Source organism: Mus caroli, unplaced genomic scaffold (assembly GCF_978045245.1).
Source record: "Mus caroli unplaced genomic scaffold, Mus_caroli_1 scaffold_4, whole genome shotgun sequence".
Taxonomy (NCBI): Eukaryota; Metazoa; Chordata; class Mammalia; order Rodentia; family Muridae; genus Mus; species Mus caroli.
In genome coordinates this window covers 153704992-153725167 of record NW_028227259.1, presented here as the reverse complement: position 1 = coordinate 153725167, position 20176 = coordinate 153704992, and the positions used below count along the sequence as shown (strand labels likewise).

Genomic DNA, 20176 nt, shown 5'->3' with positions numbered 1-20176 from the left:
CACCAGCCCAGGGATGGCACCATCTTCTAAAGGCTGGGCCCTCCCCTATGAATCACTAATTAAGAAAATGTCCTACAGTCTTGCCTTATAGCCACATCTCAAGGAGACATTTTCCATTTTCTCAATTGAGGCTCCTTCCTTTCAGATAATGCTCGCTTGTGTCAAGTTGACATAAAACTAGCCATGCAGCAGTCCCCCATTGGTGGTGCTGTTTGGAGTCTTAGGAGCTGTTGCCTTCTTGAAAGAAGGGTGTCACTGGAGGTGGGCTTTGAATGTTTAAAGACTGGTGACAGTTCTAGTGCACTCTCTTGGCTTGGGGCTTGCAGAGTGTCACCCCATTTTCATTGCTCACTCTCAGTCTTTAGGGTGTGAGTGAGTCAGTCTTTAGGGTGTGAGCTCTCAGCTTCTGCTCCAGGTGTCACATCATTTGCTGCCATATTTCCCTAGCATGAAGGACCCTTACCTTATAGAAGATCAAAATCACTCAGGAAGACTTAGTTCACCCTTGGAGAGCAAGCAGCACACAATAAATTATAGTACCATGATTTTTTTTTTTTTTTTTTTTTTTTTTTTTTTTTTTTCTCTGAGCATCCTGCCTCCTTCATCCTTCTTCCTGTCTTACTGTTTTCCTTTCTTTGTCTCCTCTTCCTCCTGCTGGGCCCCACCAGAACTCTCCCCACCCCCTCCCCTTGAACCTGAATTTCGATTTCTCCCTAGAGCTGTCTCTGAACCAAGAACTGACTGGGGCTTTGTCATTTTTTTCCCCCTCTTTCTCCTTTTTCTCTTCCCACCTCCGTCTGAGCTTTTGTTTGCTAAATTGCGGGCCTATCAGAATTAATGAACACATTAGAGCTTCCCATATTGAATGCTAGCTGAAAAGACTGTGTTTCTAAATCAGCCAACAGTGCGAGCCACATTCTGAGTCTCCCCAGACTGCCGCTGTGGTTTATCTATCATTTGATAACCTTGAGAACAAGACTACAGAGGAGCTTCAGGTGAGGCAGAAGCTGTTCCTGGCACGTGCTTGCCTGGATCCTTTGTTTCTATTTTGAACACCTCTGGGGCTCTAAGCTAGAGTCGGTAGCTGGGTTATACTGGGAGATCTGTGTTCTGTGAGGCTGCCAAGAAAGAAACTGAAGACATGATGATTCTGCTGACAGAGCAGGTGTCCTGCTTTGAGTTGTGACATCGCTGGCAAACAATAGCTCATGAAATGACCTTCTTTTCAATCTATTAAAGGGCATGCATTTCTTGGAAATGCATATATTTCATGGGAGCTCTAAATCAAGGTTGCATCTCCCAGGGCCCTCTCCAAATCTCTTGCTCTGACGTTGATTCTCATGGAGTTGGGCATTAAGCCGATCATAGCTTCCTCTCAGTTGTTAGATGTTTTAAAATGCACCTCAGAATAGGAAGTACGGGCTGAGTGTGCAGGGTCTGTCCTCAGATTCGACACTAGGGTTGAGCATGTTGCTGTGTTCCAAGGCCAGGGAGAGCTGCCTTTCTGTAGGCAAAAGGAGAGAAGGGCCCAGAGATCCTGTCCTTTATCTCACAGATGGATCGCATGCCCTCCTGGTCCAGATCAGTGCCAATGCCAGGATGGAGGAGACACACTCTCCTTGTCCTGCTGCCTTGGCTTGACAGATCATGCTTTGACTTTCTTAACCTATGTGCACATTCTGCTGATCAGCAGAGAACCCACAAAGGAAACACAAGTGGTTAGGTTCAGACACCAACCTCACACGGGTCCTTCTCCTCGGTCCCGTGGTCCTGCTCCTGCTGACCTCCCAAGCATCCAGCAGGAACATCTGTTTCCAGTATCCGGTGGGTAGGCATGCTCTGAGGGTCTGTCAGAATCTCAAAGGGGACTCTTGGGTGACCCCACGAGTCAGGAGTGAAAACATCCCAAGGGCGATTCTGCCCAAAGGTCCCTGGAGGAATAAAGATAGATGAAGAGGTATCATGCAGATCACAATGGGGAATGGTAACCTGTCTTCTAGCCAGAGTGAAGCTTACTGCTAACATGGGTGGAGCTCCTTAAGACTGGCATGGCCACCTCAGTCCAGCTAAGCTATTCCCTGGTAGCTTTCTAGGAAGCAATTATAGGACAACTAACCCTTGAAAGAGAATCCTAGAAAGCCTCCTACATTGTAGGTGCAGGCTACTCAATAATGTACTAAGAACTTGAAAGATGAATTCAGCCAGACCCAGATCTATTTCGAGAAACACAAGCTACGGGTCAAGACACCATGCACAGACAGGCCATACAGTCTTTCTGTTGTAATAAATATTAAATAATCCTGGCACGGGGTTTCTTCCTGCCTTAGACCAGTTATGATGAAACACACGCTCACAGCCTTTATATTTTAATATGCTTTAAGCAGGACAGTGGCTGGACAGCTGCCTACCCTCCATGTTGTTAGAATCTACCTTCTATCCATAAGTTATTACTTACTATGTTTCATCTGGGCTGCTCTTAGCTCTAGTTGGCCAGCCCACATGGCCACATTGTTATAGCTCAGCTCACCCATGGTGGCTCTCCCTTCTCCTCCCCTACATGTTCTATCCCATGGCAGCTTCTTCTTCCCTATTTGTCTAATTTCTTATAACATTACTCTATCTCTCTTTTTTTCTTTACAACCCCCTTCCCTTTACCTAGGAAAGAAAGGATAGAGAAGAGGAATGGAAAGACAGAAATCCCCAAGTCTAAGCTCTCTAGTCTCTTCCTTGTTCAAAATTACATTTGCAAATTATCCTTTAAAATGACAGCATATCTATAATTCGTAAAATAATCAAAGCCAGACACCCCAACTTCAGGGACTGGGATGACGATTTTCTATGACTGCTTCCTGCTGGATTGGGGTGAAGAATTTCTTTTCTAATTTTTTTAAATTACATGTAGAAACCCCACACCGGGATTGTTTAATGTTTATTACAACATATTGCACCCAATGTGGGGCACTGTCTTTCTAAGTAGTGGATTAGGCTATTCTTGTCCCTATGGTCCATACATGTCAGGTCTTTGCCCACCGCATAGCTGAATGTCTCTACCTGAATATGATCCTCATGATAAAACACTTCCTTCCCAAAGTGACAGCCCTCCACCCACTGAATTCAATGAGTTCAAATGTCTTTGATTTTATTTTATTTTTCCAGTTTTGGATACAAGAAGCTGATGTTGTGTTATAGACCAAATCACAGCTCCCCAAAATGTTTATGGTTCTAGCCTAAACCCCCTCCCCCAAAGATTACATTTGGAGACAGGGACCCTGGTGAGGGAATTGGCTTTAAATAATGTCATAAGACCTAATATTATTAGTGTTCTTGTTATAAGAGACAGCGAAGAGCTATCTCCATCATGTGTGGATCAAGAGGCCAGTGCCCTGAAAGCCAAGCAAGCTCCTTATCGGGCCACGTGGGGACTCACTCCATCCTGGAGTTAGAGTCTGGAACTCCGAAGAAGTAACTTTTCATTAAGTCACCCTGTCTACGTCACTCTGTCTATGGCGGCCTGGACACACGAACACACGTGACCACGGATGTGCGACTCCGTGGAGCCATGGCTTCTTGGCCCTGAACTGAGCAGAGGCGGGTCTTACCTATGTATGCCCCATCCTGGCTCCACAGGCGCACAGTGCAGTCAAGGGAGGAAGACAGCACGATGCTGCCCCCCTGGATCAGCTCCAGGCTAGCAAGGTAAAGTGGGAAAGGAGATACGTCAGAGCTGCTCTGCCAGAAAGGGACATCGGATCCGAATGAAAGGAAGAGCGAAGCTGGATTGATTCCTAAACAACACCGGTCTTCCCTTCACCTCCCTCTCACACTGTGCTCTTTCCAGATTCCCAGCCCCTCCCCCAGCAGTCAGAAAATGAACTAGTGAAAATTCTCTCTCTCTCTCTCTCTCTCTCTCTCTCTCTCTTTCCTCTCTCCCTACTCACTCAAGCCTCATGTGAATCCAGACCAACTGAGCTCCATAAATGTGCAGAAGAACACCAGGTCAATGTGTGTTTGTAATTGTTATTAATAACTCCATTAGTTCTTATTATGACCTGGTCAGTCCCATTCCCCCCCCCCCCAACATTTCCTAATAGTCAAGACAGAGTCCTGGCTGAGCAGTGGTGGCGCATGCCTTTAATCCAAGCACTTGGGAGGCAGAGGCAGGCGGATTTCTGAGTTCGAGGTCAGCCTGGTCTACAGAGTGAGTTCCAGGACAATCAGGGATACACAGAGAAACCCTGTCTCAAAAAACAAAAAAAAACAAAACAAAACAAAACAAAAAGACAGTCCTATCAATGTATTTAATTAACTTTAACACAATTACTGGATAACTACCCCTGAACTATTTTTCTATGCTGGACTGGGTATTTCTCAGCGATGTTCCTGGTCCATCCCATCTAAAGAGATCTCTTGATCTCTCCATCTTCTCCCCTCTCATTCTCCTGGCAAGGTTCCTACCTGTGAACAAGCCCCAACCCCCCAAGCCTGGGCTCTGTCTACCTCTATTGTCCCCAGTAACTGCCTGTAGGTCATTTTTATTTAACCAGTCAGAGAATAAGATGAGCAAGGTTTACAGAGTCATTTGGTGCTACCTTTGATCTGGTGATTTGCATTTGAATACATGGCAGCAGCAGCCCAGCCCCCAACACCTCTCCCTTTCCACTCCAAGTGGAGGACCATGTTCCTCTCCTGTCCTCCGGAGCAGAAGGGCAATGCTGTTTTCCTCCTTTGGTCCTCTGACAGGGATTTAGAAAGGACTGATGTGACCAAGACTCAAACACTTGCTTTCCTTCTTTTATAGATTACTGAACCCTTCAAAAGGATGGTACTCACGAGGTCACCATGCTGACATGAGCTCTCCAGGATGTCACGGCTAAGTGAAAAAGAGAGAAAGGAGTCTGGTAAGGATGTGTGCCCGGTTGGAAGTGGCACTGATGCGGGGATGGTGGTCTTTCTGCTTTAATCCCCTAAGTGAGCACAAAGCACCTACTGTGTGCAATACCCTCCTTGCCCCATGCCAGCTCTGAAAGAGTATGAAATAGGACCAATGGAACATGCTTACACAATGACGTTCCTCAGTGATTCTTATCTTGTGTGTGTGTGTGTACATGGTATGCTGGCATGTTTGCCAGCATGTGGGCACAGATATACAGATGTAAAGAGCAGAGGTTGATGTTGGGTGTCTCTTTCATTTCTCTTCACTTCATTTACAGAGGCATGATGAGTCTAATGTAGCTAGCCAGCTTGCCCTGGGAGGTTCTCAGTCTCTGACTCAAGAGTGCTGGGATTACAGGTGGGCCATTATGGCTGCCAATATTCTCTTCGGAGACAGAGGACATGTGTGTGTGTGTGTGTGTGTGTGTGTGTGTGTGTTGCACCTGGCTTTTATATGAATGCTGGAAGTACAAATTCCAGTCCTCATGTAGTCAGTCTCTCTCTCTCTCTCTCTCTCTCTCTGAACAATACCTGTTCTTGTACAATCTTGCAAGTAAATCTCTGTGGACACTTGTCACTTCCTTCGCCAAATCTCTACAAGTGGAATTGCCATTTGTAGCATTAGACACAGCTTGTCAATGTGCCCCTCAATTGCCAGCAAGCAATCACCCCCTGTTTGGTGCTAACAGATGCCCTTTCCTGCATCTTTGCTGACACCAAATGTTTTCAGGAAACCATGTTTCTGCGATTCTACTTTCTAAGAGCTTTAAGAGTAATCCCTTGCACTGGGACAATTTAATTTTCCCATAAGAGCATCTCACAGGAACCAAAGCAATCTTATCTAGGATTTAACAGGAAGAAATTCACTGCGTACTGTTGGGAGCCTGCAGCTCTGTTCCCTGGAGGCCATACTCCTGGATGTCATAGACATGTATGAAGCCGTGCTGGTCAGCCAGGTAGGCGAGAGTGTCTCCTGATGTCACCACCATGCCGCTCACCTGGGCTTTCTCTCTGGACTGAGAAATATCAGAGACAAAAATAATAAGAAGGTAACTCTTCTACTGGTGTATGATGCCTTCAGTCCCGGTACTCCAGAGGCAGGTGGATCTCTATGAGTTCAAGGCTAGCCTAGTCTGTAGTAGAGTGAGTTCCAGGACAGCAGTAGAAGAGTTACCTTCTCAAAAAACAAAACAAAGCAAAACAAACAAAAAACAGTAACTCAACTTCAGCCACTTAGACATGTCAGGGTAAGACTCTGACAAGCCAGCCGGGCATGGTGGCACATGCCTTTAATCCCAGCACTCAGGAAGCAGAGGCAGGCGGATTTCTGAGTTCGAGGCCAGCCTGGGCTACAGAGTGAGTTCCAGGACAGCCAAGACTACACAGAGAAACCCTGTCTCGAAAAACCAAAAAAAAAAAAAAAAAAAAAAAAAAAACGACTGACAAGCCTTAGCTATCAGGGACCCTCTGAGTGAACCACATGGAGCCAGGGATTGATGCAAAAGCAAGAGAAATTTATTGTTCCAGCACGCTGGGGTCATCCTGCACCCAAAGGAGAGGTGGTGACCCTGGGTGGCCCGTTCAGCAAGTTTTTATACAGTTTTCAGGGGTAGAATAGAGCAACAGCCACTTGGCACAATGTGACTGGCAGAACACTGTGACTTTTAAACTGATTGGTTCTTAGGGAATGAGGTCTGTGTGTGGCCAACGGTTGGTCCACTCTGAGGAATATGTCTGGGCTTCCCTTATCAGGAAGATATCAAAGCAAAGAATTGGAACCTAGCAGGCCATCCGGATGCCTAGGCTAGTATCAGGGAGCAAACAAGCAACAACAATAATAAAGCAAATCCATAGCCAGGTTACCCAGTTGTTCCCCCAACTTACCGGAGTGAAGTTTGCAACGAGGCCAGACCCACTAAAGAGCTTCCAGAAACAGACAGAACCTGGGTAAGAGGGAGGTGGTAAGGAGTGGGCAGAGCTCAGCCACCCAAGAACTCTGAATATGTGCTGGGCCAACCCTGTGGTCTCACACCAGGGGCAAACATCTCTTCCTTATTTGGTTCATTTTCTTCAGTCAGAACTGTAAGATCATATTGGGGAGTGGTTTTAACCTTGATGACTTGCTGGGTTCTCCTCCACTAATCAGGGTGACCTTAGCAGAGGAGGGTGCCCACTGTACAACATGTGCTATGCTGAGAATTAATGTCTTCCAGTTTTGTGTGTGTGTGTGTGTGTGTGTGTGTGTGTGTACCTGGCCCAGTGGCCTCAATTTTTGCCTGTGGTTTACATGTAGGTTCACCAGTAATGTGGGAAGCCACATGTGCCGTTGCAGAGTGGCACAGGCTTCTGCTGGCCACCACGCATACATAGGCAGGAAAGTTTTTTGCCAAGATGAGGTTTCGAGAATTAACCAAAATTGACCAATCAGAAGAGAGAAATTAACCAATCAGATGAGAGAGAAATTGACCAATCAGAAGAGAGAGAAGTTAACCAAACAGATGAGAGAGAAAGTAACCAATCAGATGTAGGAATGCAAATGAGGTGGTAAGCATCAACCAAGCACAACACAATCCGGGTGTGAGACACGCCTCTCCTAGGCCGATATAAAGCAGCACCAGGGCTGGGCTCAGGGTCTTTTCGCCTCTACAGTCAAGCTCTCCCAATAAACGTGTGCAGAAGGATCCTGTTGCAGCGTTCTTGCTGGTTGAGTTGGACGCACGCAAGACAGCAAGTGAAGTGGGGAACCCCAAGCAGATCTTGGGAGAGCCACAGAATCCTCCTCTTCTTTGGGGGGAGGGGGTGTATGCCCCCTCAGGAAAAGCAGACAGAATAAGAGTGGGTATCAAAGGAGTCAGAGACAGCTGAGATCCCCCCAGCCCCAACAGCACCTGATGTCAAAAGACCTTCAGTGTCAGGCCCGGACAAGTAGAAGGCAGCCCCCCCCCCACCCCCAGGTGACAACCAACCAAACACCCTGGTTACGGCCCCCCAATATTCAATATAAGAGTATTAGGAAGTGGGTCTTTGAGAGGTCATAAAGGTGACCTCTCTGGTTTTCTGCTTGTGTTTATCCCAGGGATGGCTACAGAGGCACAAAGTAGACAAGTAGAAGGCAGCCCCCTCCCCCCACCCCCAGGTGACAACCAACCAAACACCCTGGGACCAAATATATACAGCTTAGCCCTGCCCCCTACCAGGACAACATCGCCACTGCCTTTGTGATTTTACTAAAAATCCTAGACCTTTGGGGGCTGGATTTGGGCCCACTTGTTACAGTCAAAGCTTGGAGGTCATGTTCCTGGTTAATGTCAGCCAGCTTGTTAATGGCCCCTGCTGAGCCCTCACTTCCTTCTCCAAAGGATTTGCCAGCTCCACGCTGACCTTAGTACCCTGCTAGCTCTTCACTACATGACCCTCTGGCCTTTCTCCTTTGGTTCCTCTGCGAGGCTACCTGTGGCTACCTTAAGTCAGTTTCTCTTTTCTATTTGGCCAAATTGAACGGTGTCAGTGTCACTGTGGGCCTCACGGTCTGTTTGGGATAGACAGCTGAGGTCAATCTCCCCTGATGGTGGCCTGGGGCCCAGCAGGCTGTAGGAACAGCAGGGCAGAGAGACTTGATTTGGAGGACGAATGGGCTGGCATCCTAGCTATATGGCTGCCCTCCTGTAGGGTAGGCTCCGGTTGGAGCAGATTGGGATGTTAGCCTGGGATCTCTAAGGCTGGCGATTAAATAGCAGAGGTAGATTGTGCCACTTGGGGTGGGGTGGGGATTTCCTCACCCAACCTGGACCCGGGATGACCTCATCTCAGAAGAGACCTCACCTCTGGGCCCATTGCTGATGAGGGAAGCAGATGCTGAATCCAACTTTGTCAGCCGTGTCTTTAGAAAGACGAGCTGGGAAACACTTCTATCTGGGCCTGGAAATGAAAGGCAGGTGTGTTAGCTTATTTTCACAATCTCCCTGCCTGGACCCATCCCATCACTGCACCCTATCTCTGTCTGTCTGTCTCCCTGCCTCTTTCGGTCTCTTTCTCGATCCCCCTACCTCTGCATGTGCTCAAGTGTACCTCTCTCTCTCTCTCTCTCTCTCTCTCACTCTTCCCCCCTCGCCTCCCAGCTGCAGATGCACACATGTGCTTCTCTGTCTCTCTTTTTCTCACCTGCTCACTCTTCCTTTCTCCAACACACATTCAGCTCTCTCTCACACATGTAGCTGCCCCCAGCAGCATTTGAAAAGCCAACAGGGATACGTGATCTCCTTGAGTAAGAACCCATCCAGGGATAGAAGGATGTGAAAGAACCTAGTGGGGAAACCCCCACTCAATTCCCAATTCGGTATGCACCCAAGAATCACAAACAGACTGTCTTGATGTAAATACACGAGGTAGTTTAATGGCGGAGCTCCAGGTCGAAACGTATCTCACACAGGAGGCAGTGGATTCGACCACGAGGCTTGAAAGCTAGGGGTTTTTATAGAAAAAGAGTCTGGGGCTGGGGAAGGAATTGGTGCGGTTTCACATGATTGGTTCATTTAAACATCAGCAGACTGTACATGCAGATGGAGGTAACAGCAGAGCATCTGGTTAACATTTAACTTAGGTCAGAAGGGCGAGAGATAGGGAGGCGCAGGGCCATTCCGGACTTGTCATTCTCTTTATCTTTATGGCCAAGCAGCCTCAGGACGACGGGCCTACCTGGGCATGTCCTGGCCTGTTCTGCTATGTTCTCAGCCCCAGGTTTCAAAGCTCACAAACAACTCTTTGGGCTATTTGACATAAATTACATGAATCACAGGTCTAAAGTTTTATTTTCTTTCAGATGATGGCTCCAGCAGCCTATGGGCACTCCGAACCCCTGCCCCCCAACACTAGGACTTGGAGAGACAAGGAATGGGAATGTGGCATGAGCTACAGAGAGAGGCTGAGAGGTCTGAGAAACCTAGGCAGCATAGACAGCCAAGCCCGTGGGGTCAGGGTGGGCATTACAGCCCAGGATGCACAGATGCTTCTCCCAAAGTGTTCCTGGTTGAGCAACTTTTATTTAACCTTTGATTAAGCTCATACCTTCACCCATACAGTGGTGATACTGGTTGCTGCCAGAAGGGAAGATTCATAGTTAAGCAAATGGGAAGCTTTGTTGAAGACCTAAAGATCACCATTCTTTTTGTTTGTTTGTTTGTTTACTTTTCATTTACATCTAAGCATGTCTGTGACCCTCCCTGCCCCCTGTGGATTGGTAGCTGATATTGGCCAATGAGAGTGTGTGTGTGTGTGTGTGCGTGCAAATGAAGCAGAGAGGATGGATGGGGGTCGGGTGTGGTAGGGTGTCAGGGATAGGGTGTTCAGGAGCCCTGTGAGTATGTATTGTAATGACAGCATACCGGGACCAGCTTCAGGGAGACAGATCAACTTTACTTGGGGTGATTCAAGGGTTATATAGTTTTGGGGGAGGGGGTAGGAACATCCAGGGTGGGCATAGGTCATTGACTGAAGGCTAAGACACTATGGGAAGACGTTCTGGGGATCTCAGGTTCTAGGTTATCTGGAGAAAGTTGAATCTGTAATCTTAACCAAGGCTATGTGACATTCTGAAGGTATGTATGTATGTATGTACATATGTATGTGGAAGGTGGGGTGGGCCAGGGTGGGGAGGGGTTGTTTGAGTTCTCCAGACTAAGTCAGAGAAAGAGAAACCCTATTGGTAAAGCAAGTCTGCCATTTTGCATGGAGAGGAGAAGGCAATTTTGACAATGGTAAGACTTTGACCTTAATTAGCAGGGCAACATATGTCTTATGGATAAGGCCACATTTCAAGTTTAAGACAAGCAGCAGCAGAGACCCAAAAGTAAGCTAAGGAAAACTCCCAAGCAATGGACAGAATGCTGATGGTGTGTTCAGGAAGGGACAGAGCCAGGGAAGGTATCTCACATGGACTATGTTGGCGCTGGCTCTTGGAAGATGGACTAGGCAGAGAAGACACTGTAGAGGAGATGGCCATTAAACCAGGACTCAATGGACACGGCCAATTCCCAAATAAACTAGCCTAGCTCTACATCTCTAAGTTCCCACATCTGCCAGTGTTTGGGACTCTTTATCCCTACTCCCTCGGTGCCTCTTAGTAAATGAAACTCAAGAGACATAAAGAATATTATGAGAAAAGCACAGTCCTTCCATGACCCTTCCAAGCCAGGCCGGGGTGGGGGCCTCAGAGAGGGAATGAGCAGCTACATATAAAGGAATGCTTACAGCTCCCCAATATTCAATATAAGAGTATTAGGAAGTGGGTCTTTGAGAGGTCATAAAGGTGACCTCTCTGGTTTTCTGCTTGTGTTTATCCCAGGGATGGCTACAGAGGCACAAAGGTGTGCCAGCCTCTTCCTTACCCATGTCTGGTTCAGAAGTGCATCCCTGCACAACACCTCAGCTATGCCCATCTATCACGTGGAGATGACCTTCTCCCTCACAGCAGAGACCACATGAGTCTCCTACATAAACCTTGATGTGAAGGCTGAAGGTATTAATGACCCCAAAGCACCTCTCTCAAAGTTCCTCAGCCTATGGCAGCTGTTAATGATGAGTCCTGTTTAATTCTCAAGTGTCAGCCTCCTGTTGATGCAAGCAGGCAGACACTGCCTGTCTCTCCGGGTCAGTGTGAGCAGTAGATAAAATCAGCTTATGGGAAAATGGCTGATGGCAGAGCCAACCAGTGGGTGTCAACTGCTTTCCTATATAAACCTCCTCTGTCTCAGATGGGCTGACTTTATTGAACTTTGGCCTGGTTGGGATCCCCTGGTTTCTCTCACAGTCAAATTCTTTTTGGTGTGGAAGAGGAATTAGCAATCCCCTTTGGGCGGAAGAATGGAGCAGAAACCTTAGTGAGATGAGTCAGCAGAATAAAGACTTCACCCCCTCCAGCTTTGCAAAGCCTTTTCCCAGAGAGAACAGTGGTTCTGCATGCAAGATGGCATCCCCTTCATCAAGGCCATGTGAGAAAGGCCACTGAGCTTTGGTATGACTGTCAAGAAGCAGCCAGGTTACTCCTTCATGGAAGGGCATGCACACCGTGTGTGTATGTGCCTGCGTGTGCGCCTGTGTGCGTGTGCACAGGAGAGGGCAAGTGCATGTGTGTGTGCAGTGTGCATGTGTATGTGCCTCTGTGTGTGTATATGTGTGTGTGTGAAAATTCTACCTTGCGGAAGTGTTATTGTGGTGATGGCTGGGTTTGTGTTCCTGTAACAAAAGAGATTTTCAAAATGAGACTGCTTGCAGTCTACAGTAACCTAGAGCAGCGATCATTTCTGCAAACAGGGTTTTGCATCAGAATTGCTTCCTGAAGCGTCAGCCTCACATCCTAAGCCCGTGACTTTATTTTCATTTTAATGGCAAAGAAACTAAACTTCTGGAATGCCACGAATGCCCATCCCTTTCCTCCCTAAAGACTAAAAACGACAAACACACACAAAAGAAACAGTTCGGTGTTCTCAGAGAGAGCTTCGGAGAATAACTTTTTTTTTAACAAGTGGAGAAATGGGGATCAGGAGCTGACTTGGTGATGAGTCTGCAGGTCAGAGTTCCATTCTGATGCCAAGGTTGCCAGAGGCTCCACCGCCTATCCCCTCCAGGTGGCACTCAAGCCGACCACGTGACTTAACCATTATTATTATTTTTTTTTTAACTCGCTGGCTACCCACAGCTTGCCTCTGCATTAGGACCAGAAGCCCCTTAAGATCTTATACCTCTGACATCACTTCTCAGAGCCTAATGCATCTAGGAACAGCTCAGAAGTATTTTCTGGCTAAATGATTCCGAGTTTTTGTGTGTTTTGTTTTTAAATGCCTAAAGCAAGGGATTTAATCATCTCTCGTGGTTCGCTAAGGATTTGTAGCTTGGGCCTCAGGAAATGAAAGACCTTCCTCATTCTATGCCAAAACAACCAGCATTCTGTGTCATCTCCTTTCCTGTGGCTCCAAAGCAGACAGCTGCTGCTTGAGAAGGAAGGGCTTGGCCCGCTAAGCGGGCAGGGGAAGGGAGGAAGCCTGTTTAACAACAGGCTATAGCCAATGTCCCAGCCCTGCACACCCAGCAGTAAGACCAGAAGACATCTCAACTATGGCTGGGGCACCCCATTATTGTTTTGATGACCACGATCATTAGGAGATAGCAGACAGAGAAGACCCTGAAGAAACAGAGCCAGCCTCTCCCCAAAAAATTGGCAAGTGGTAGTAAAGTTTTGCAGTTGAATGCTTAAGTAGTGTACTGGCTATTTTTGTGTCAACTTGACACAGCTGGAGTTATCACAGAGAAAGGAGTTTCAGTTGAGGAAATGCCTCCATGAGATCCAACTGTAAGGCATTTTCTCAATTAGTGATCAAAGGGGAAAGGCCCCTTGTGGGTGGGACCATCCCTGGGCTGGTAGTCTTGGGTTCTATAAGAGAGCAGGCTGAGCAAGCCAGGGGAGGCAAGCCAGTAAAGAACATCCCTCCATGGCCTCTGCATCAGCTTCTGCTCCCTGACCTGTCTGAGTTCCAGTCCTGACTTCCTTTGGTGATGAACAGCAGCATGGAAGTGTAAGCCGAATAAACCCTTTCCTCCCCAACTTGCTTCTTGGTCATGATGTTTGTGCAGGAATAGAAACCCTGACTAAGACAAATTGGTACCAGCAGAGTGGGGTATTCCTGTGACAACCTGACCATGTTTTGGGGAGGACTGTGGAAGGACTTTGGAACTTTGGGCTTGAAGATCCATTCATTGTTAAGAGCTCTGTCAGATGTTGTGTAGGAGCTTGGAAGATAATGCTGAGAACAGTGCAGAAGATGGAGGCCTGGTTTGTGAAATTTCAGAGGGAAAATTAAAGACTCTCTTCAGGGCCATTGCTGTTTTTATTGTGAAGATTTTGTAGTTCTGGTTAGCTGGGGCTGAAGAATCAGCTGTGATTAACAAGATACCAGAACTACTAAAGCAAAAACTTTGCATTACTGGGACTATTGATGCTGGTTAGCTGGAGCTAAGAAATTAGCGGTGATTAAGAAGAGACCAGCATCGTTGAGGTGACATCTTCTGGGAAGTGTTTTCTGAAAGCACAAAGAGGCTGTGTTCCAGAGATAGGCAAGGTTGTACTCCTTCTGCAGTGGGACTTGGTAATGTGTAAGGGTCACCCAGGTGGTACTGGTTTTGAAGGCATGAAGGGGTCATGCAGAGGAGCTGAGGCTCGGCACTGTGAGAGGCCATGGAAGGCCATTGGTGAAGGTGCAGCCTCAGTTGCAATTGAAGGCCCAGGACTGAAGGGGTCATGCAGTGTTTTGGAGATGCCAGTACCATGAGATGACCACCAAGAGCAGCAGCAGCAGTGGAGTACAGGCATCTGGAGCCCAGAGGACGACGTGTGTGCTACAAAGGGCATGGCTGGAGAAGTGACCCAAGCCCTTGGAGGAGCCCAGAAGATCATGAGTTGGATCCCAGACGTTGGACGGTTAGAGATTGATTTTTGCTTTGATTGTGACTGTGCCCTGATATTTTCCCCCTTGAAGGAAGAAACTGTTTTAGTGGAACCCACAGTTAAGAGACTTTTAATTGTAAAAAGACTTTGGATTTTAAAAGAGATGTATATTTTAAAGAGATTGAAATTTTAAGAATATGTAAAGACTGTGGGACTTTTAAAGTTATTTAGATCTTGGGGATGAATAAGAATGTAAGGGTTGAGGCTTACTAGTGATGTGTTTGTGTGTCAAGTTGACAAGGGGTCAATTGTACTGGCTATTTTTGTGTCAACTTGACACAGCTGGAGTTATCACAGAGAAAGGAGTTTCAGTTGAGGAAATGCCTCCATGAGATCCAACTGTAAGGCATTTTCTCAATTAGTGATCAAAGGGGAAAGGCCCCTTGTGGGTGGGACCATCCCTGGGCTGGTAGTCTTGGGTTCTATAAGAGAGCAGGCTGAGCAAGCCAGGGGAGGCAAGCCAGTAAAGAACATCCCTCCATGGCCTCTGCATCAGCTTCTGCTCCCTGACCTGTCTGAGTTCCAGTCCTGACTTCCTTTGGTGATGAACAGCAGCATGGAAGTGTAAGCCGAATAAACCCTTTCCTCCCCAACTTGCTTCTTGGTCATGATGTTTGTGCAGGAATAGAAACCCTGACTAAGACAAGTAGTAAGGAAGGATTGAGGTTGGAGATCTGTGGGTCACAGGCCACCAGAGGAGGCAGGGGATGGGTAGAGCATGGAGATCTTCCAGTCGGATGAGACATTGAGGGGGTGCTGCATGGGCTGAGCTGGGGGAGAAGGTTTAGTAGCTAGGTGGAAGATGCATGTGGCCAGTGGATGGTGATAGAGAGAAAAAGTGGGAAAGGAAAGGGGTGCCAACATAGCCGCAGGGCTCAGTGGTCCAGCCTACAGGTTGGGAGCAGATAAAGACCTCAAAGATACCGAGATAGACTTCTGTGGGCTGGACTTTTGACAGGGAAGAGAACAGGGACAGACATGGCATGGACAGGAAGCAGGGGAGGGACGGACACGACACAAGGCCAGGCCCTCCCCAGCAGGTCATGGTCCAGAATGGAGACTCCTTTAAGGAGGGTCTGTGTACAGAGGCTATGGAACCTGCCCCTTACCTACCTTCTCTACGGTCCTGGCCATCCGTGGGGCTGGGGGTGTTCAGCTTGCAGTACATGTGACCTGAGATGACATTCCAAACTATTATCTCTCCATCGTAACTGGAGGTGGCCAGAAGAAAAGGCGGGCACTGAGCCACACAGAGAATGTCCTCCTTGTGCCCATGGTTCTAAGAAAGAAAGACAGAGCTGAGAAATCAGACCCCAAACCAGTGGGTCATGGGTCACCAGAGGAAGTGGGGGCTGGGGACGGCGTGGAAGTCTGAGAACTTTCAGTCGGATGAGACACTGAGGGGATGCTGACTGGGCTGAGCTGGGGGAGAAGGCTTGTGGGGAGCAGGGGGCGGGGGATGGAGATGCGTGTGGTAGGGGTACCACATTTAGGGATAATCCCAAATTAGGATAAATCCCAATTCAGGGATAATTTGATCTCTAAAGTCAGATGCAGAGGGATTCTCTGGGACTTCTACCTCTTCATATGAGAACCCCTCTGTATAGCAATCACTGTGTTGCAACATTTCCTGTTTGGCTATCGCCTGTCGAGGTCGAGCTCTCTAAGGGAACCAGTATGTCCTTATTCTGCCATTCTGCCATCAAGCAGGTTGTTGACAAGCCGCTCTAGCTCAGGCTGCAGTGGGTAAGGGATCTTAACTATGCTCTAAGGTTTGGGTTCCCGGAGAGAGAATGTTTATGTGTTGTATGGCTGTTTCACCTGTCAGTTAAGAAGCCTATGGCCTATGGCTTAGGCAGGAAATGGAAGGCGGGACATCTGGAAGTCAAAAGAATTCTGGGAGAGCCAGATGAGGGAAGATCTACCCAGGGGAGGAGATAGATGTGTGGTACCTGAGTACAGATAACCAGCCACATGGCAGAATGTAGGTTAAAATAATTGGGTTATTTTAGTTATGATCCAATCAGAGTAGAGCCACAGTATATATAAATGTATTTTGAGTCTGAGTCTTATTCCTAGAAGTGTGAGGCTGGGAGAAAGAACCCAGCCTAACTGCTACCGTTTCCCTCCAGCCAGAAACCCACATGCCAGAGTAGAGTGAACCCTGGGACTCCCACTCACCCCCCCCCCCACCTGAGACATAACTGTGAATGGAAAGTGAAGCTATGTGCTTCTCCCAAAAGGAGGTGCTTTGCCCAGGTGCCTCCGCTGGAGACAAGAACCTGAACCTGGTGTAATGGCGATTTCTCTCTCTCTCTCTCTCTCTCTCTCTCTGCCATATTAAATTATCCTAACCTTCTCCTCATGTACTGGCCACAGAAATCCCCTGAGGACTTGGCTTGAATTATCGGAGAGGCTCTGCCTGTTCTTGGATTATATTGTGAGACTACTGGGGAAGCGAAGACTGATGGATGGGTATCTCCTTCCCAAGATCCTCTACTGCCAGATGTCCTACCCCAACTGCAGAATAATGTTTTCTTTCCTATTTTTGGGCTGCATGTTTGAGTCCCCCAAACCCACATGTCAAAACCCCAACCCAGTGATTCTCATCCTGTGGGTCATGACCCCTTTGGGGTGTGTGTGTGTCAAATGACTCTTTCACAGGGGTTGCACATCAGATACTTAGATTATGATTCATAACTAACAAAATTACAGAGGGACTGCCTTAAAGGTCATACAGCTTTGGAAATGTTGAGAACCACTGAGCTAAAGCAAGGTAACGGTATATAGGGAGGTTACTGGTGTCACCTAGAGCATGAGAATGCAGTCCCTGTGCTGGGATTTGTGTCCACACAAGAACAGGAAGAGCCACACAGCTCATGCTTGCTCTTCTATGTGAAGAAGACACAGCAAAGAGATGCTGACAGTGGCTAGCTTTCTATCTGTTGGCCAGAAAGGGAGTCCTCACCAGAGCCTGGCCTTAGGACCTGGAACGGAGGGAAATAGATTTCTGTTGTTTAAGCTTTGTAGTGTGTGTCTTCTGTTACAACTCATTAGCATATCCTCCCGCCTACTTCTAATATGCTAGCCAATCAGACCCTCCACAGTCCTTTCAGACACACCCCAGTGCCTCCGCTCTGTGCTCAAGCATCCCCTCCTGTCTGGCATGAAGATTATCTTTCCCTTCCTAAAAATCACCTAGTGATCTTCTGATCTCCTGGATTCTGCAACAACAAAGCTATTGGGGCTCTCCCATCTCGGTCGATTATCATCATTTGTTAGATTCCACGCTTCCGATTTCCTCTGATGCTTATCTTCTCGCCTCTGTGTGAGCATCTCAAGAATTACATTTGTCTCTTCTATGCCTGTCTACTAAGTGCATGAGTATGCCAGCGCATATGTGTGCATGCCGGAATACTAAATGTATATGCACTTCACTGACCTACGTGTGATAGCCAAAGGCCATGACTCCCCTGGGAAACCTTGCATGTTATTTACCCTGATGCTTTACGAAACTGCGAACTCTGTGAAGAAGGCAAGGCTGTGTCCTAGTTTGCGTATTACTGTTGGAACTCCCATAAACAACACGTGTTTGGTCCACAAGAGGCACTAAGTAGGTGCTGAATGAATGAGAACACATTACTGGGTAATTATTATGAATTGGGCACTGGACAAGGTCTTCTAGACCACAGAGGAGGTATATGGATATACTGGTTAGTTTTACATTAACTTGACACAAGCTAGAGTTAGCAGAGGGGAGGAACCCTTAATTGATAAAATGCCTCTGTAAGATCAGGCTGTAGGTAAAACTGTAAGGCATTTTCTTAATCAATGATTGATGGGGGAGGGGCCCAGTCCATTGTGTATGGGGCTATTCCTGGGCTAATGATGATCCTGCCTTCTATGAGGAAGCAGGTGAGCACGCCATGAGGAGCAAGCCAGTAAGCAGCACCCCTCCATGGCCTTTGCATCAGCTCCTGCCTCCAGGTTCCTTCCTGCTTTGAGACAGAAGTCTTGTCATTCTTTGATGATGAACTGTGAATTGGAAGCATGAAGTGAATAAACCCTTTCCTCCCCAAGTTTCTTTGGTGGTGGTGCTTCAGGACAGCAATAGTAGCCCTAACTAAGACAATGGAGTTTGTATTCTAGCGATGCGTGCCCTGGGGAACATTTGTAGGGCACAAAATAGCTGGTGATATGGCAGGCAGCTGGGCGGAGTGGCCTTATTTTCTGTATTTTTGTCTTAATGCTTTGGCATGTAACCAGTGTGGAAGGAAGCCATTCATCCCCGGGAAACTGTAGGGAGCTGGGGACATTCTGATCCCTAACAAGCATTAGGCCTTTAACAAGCCACAGAGAGTCAGGGATGGTTAGGACATCACGAATACAATTTGGCTCACCAGCCACGCCCTCCCCACCTTGAGCTTCCTGCACTTGGGGACTCAACAGCTGGACTCAAGGAGCGCAGCTTGAACTCCGCCCCTCTGGCCTCACACCTCAACTCAAACACCATCACCTCTCCCAGAGAGAAGGCAACTACCTGGACCATGTTCTACTCAGGCAAGACTCTGGCTATCCATAGCAGAGGCTTCGGAGAAACTGAGCATGCGTGGCAGGCTCAGGAAGTGCAGCGGAGCATTTAGAGCGAGGGAGATCTTCAGTGTGTGCTACTGTGGGCCAGACAGTGGGCTGGGGCTCACCAGGTCATCCTGCCAGTGGGGCTGAGGCTTCCGGAAATGATGAAAATCTCGAGGTACGTCCTGTATACAAAGCCAAACAGGACCCATTGTGCAAACCATAAAATGAGCTGCCAACACATTTGCGACGTCAGAGTGAAGGTGTTGGCACATTTCCTAACCCTACCCCTCACCCCACCACTGATGCAGATTTTTGAAATGTCAAAGCAAATTCCCCAAGTGCCAGTGGGAATAAAAAGCAATCCTCTCCTGACGTCTGGGTGATTGCATTTCAGCAAATCATATGTCAACTGACAAGCTCTTCTTGGATCCACAGCATAGCTTTGCCTTCATAATAAGACCCAGAGCTGTTTCATGGGCTAAACCGACACCATCAGCCTGCGAAGCTGTAATACCGAAGGACAGATTCAATGCTGAAATTTCCCAGGTAGTCATCCCTCAAATCACTCTCAGGATGCAAGGCTTAGGCTATGAAATATAGTGAACTTTGAAACGAATAAGGAGAACGGACAGTATTTAAAGACGTTCGGAAATCCAGAACCACCCAGCAGAGCAAGCAGGGAAATAAAATGTCACAGGTAGATTTAAACTTAGTTTTTTGGGCGGTACTTCAAACTTCTGTCTCCTAATCCCCTCCATAAAGAGGGATTTCATGTCTGCAGAGACGTTTATGGGTGGCCTTTTTTTTCCTCTTTCTGATTGGAGACGCTCTAGGATGCTTTAAAGACAGGCCAGGAGAAAGGAAGACAGTAAAAGCCTTTCAGCCTCCGCCCTCCCGTGCCACCCCGCACCCCTGCGGTTCCCCCTGGTACTTGTGTCTTTACAAGTAGGTTGGGGTGGAGGGGCTTGGAAGGAACTGTGGGTGGGGAATCGGCAAGGTGTGAATCATGAAAAGAACTCAGGACCTGCACCGGAGCAGGCACCACCTCCGGCTCCCAGGAACCCACAGGTCCTGGCAGCTCACTTAGCGGTGCAACTTTTCAAGGGGAACTTTAGGAAGATATGGAGAGGAAAATCTTAACAAGAAAAGGAAAGAATGAGGAGAAATAAA

General features: G+C 47.6%; 1 protein-coding gene across 1 annotated transcript in view; it reads right to left on the bottom strand.

Moving 5' to 3' along the window:
* Positions 1-20176, bottom strand: part of LOC110295000 (cilia- and flagella-associated protein 337-like) — a 118045-nt gene that overhangs the window by 12141 nt on the left and 85728 nt on the right. The window contains exons 19-26 of the mRNA XM_085836353.1: positions 19129-19188; positions 15542-15707; positions 8755-8850; positions 6817-6875; positions 5807-5948; positions 4831-4870; positions 3600-3688; positions 1738-1931 (exon numbers count right to left, since the gene is read on the bottom strand). Coding sequence (XP_085692479.1) covers positions 1738-1931; positions 3600-3688; positions 4831-4870; positions 5807-5948; positions 6817-6875; positions 8755-8850; positions 15542-15707; positions 19129-19188 — 846 coding nt within the window. The remainder of the gene's footprint in view (positions 1-1737; positions 1932-3599; positions 3689-4830; positions 4871-5806; positions 5949-6816; positions 6876-8754; positions 8851-15541; positions 15708-19128; positions 19189-20176) is intronic.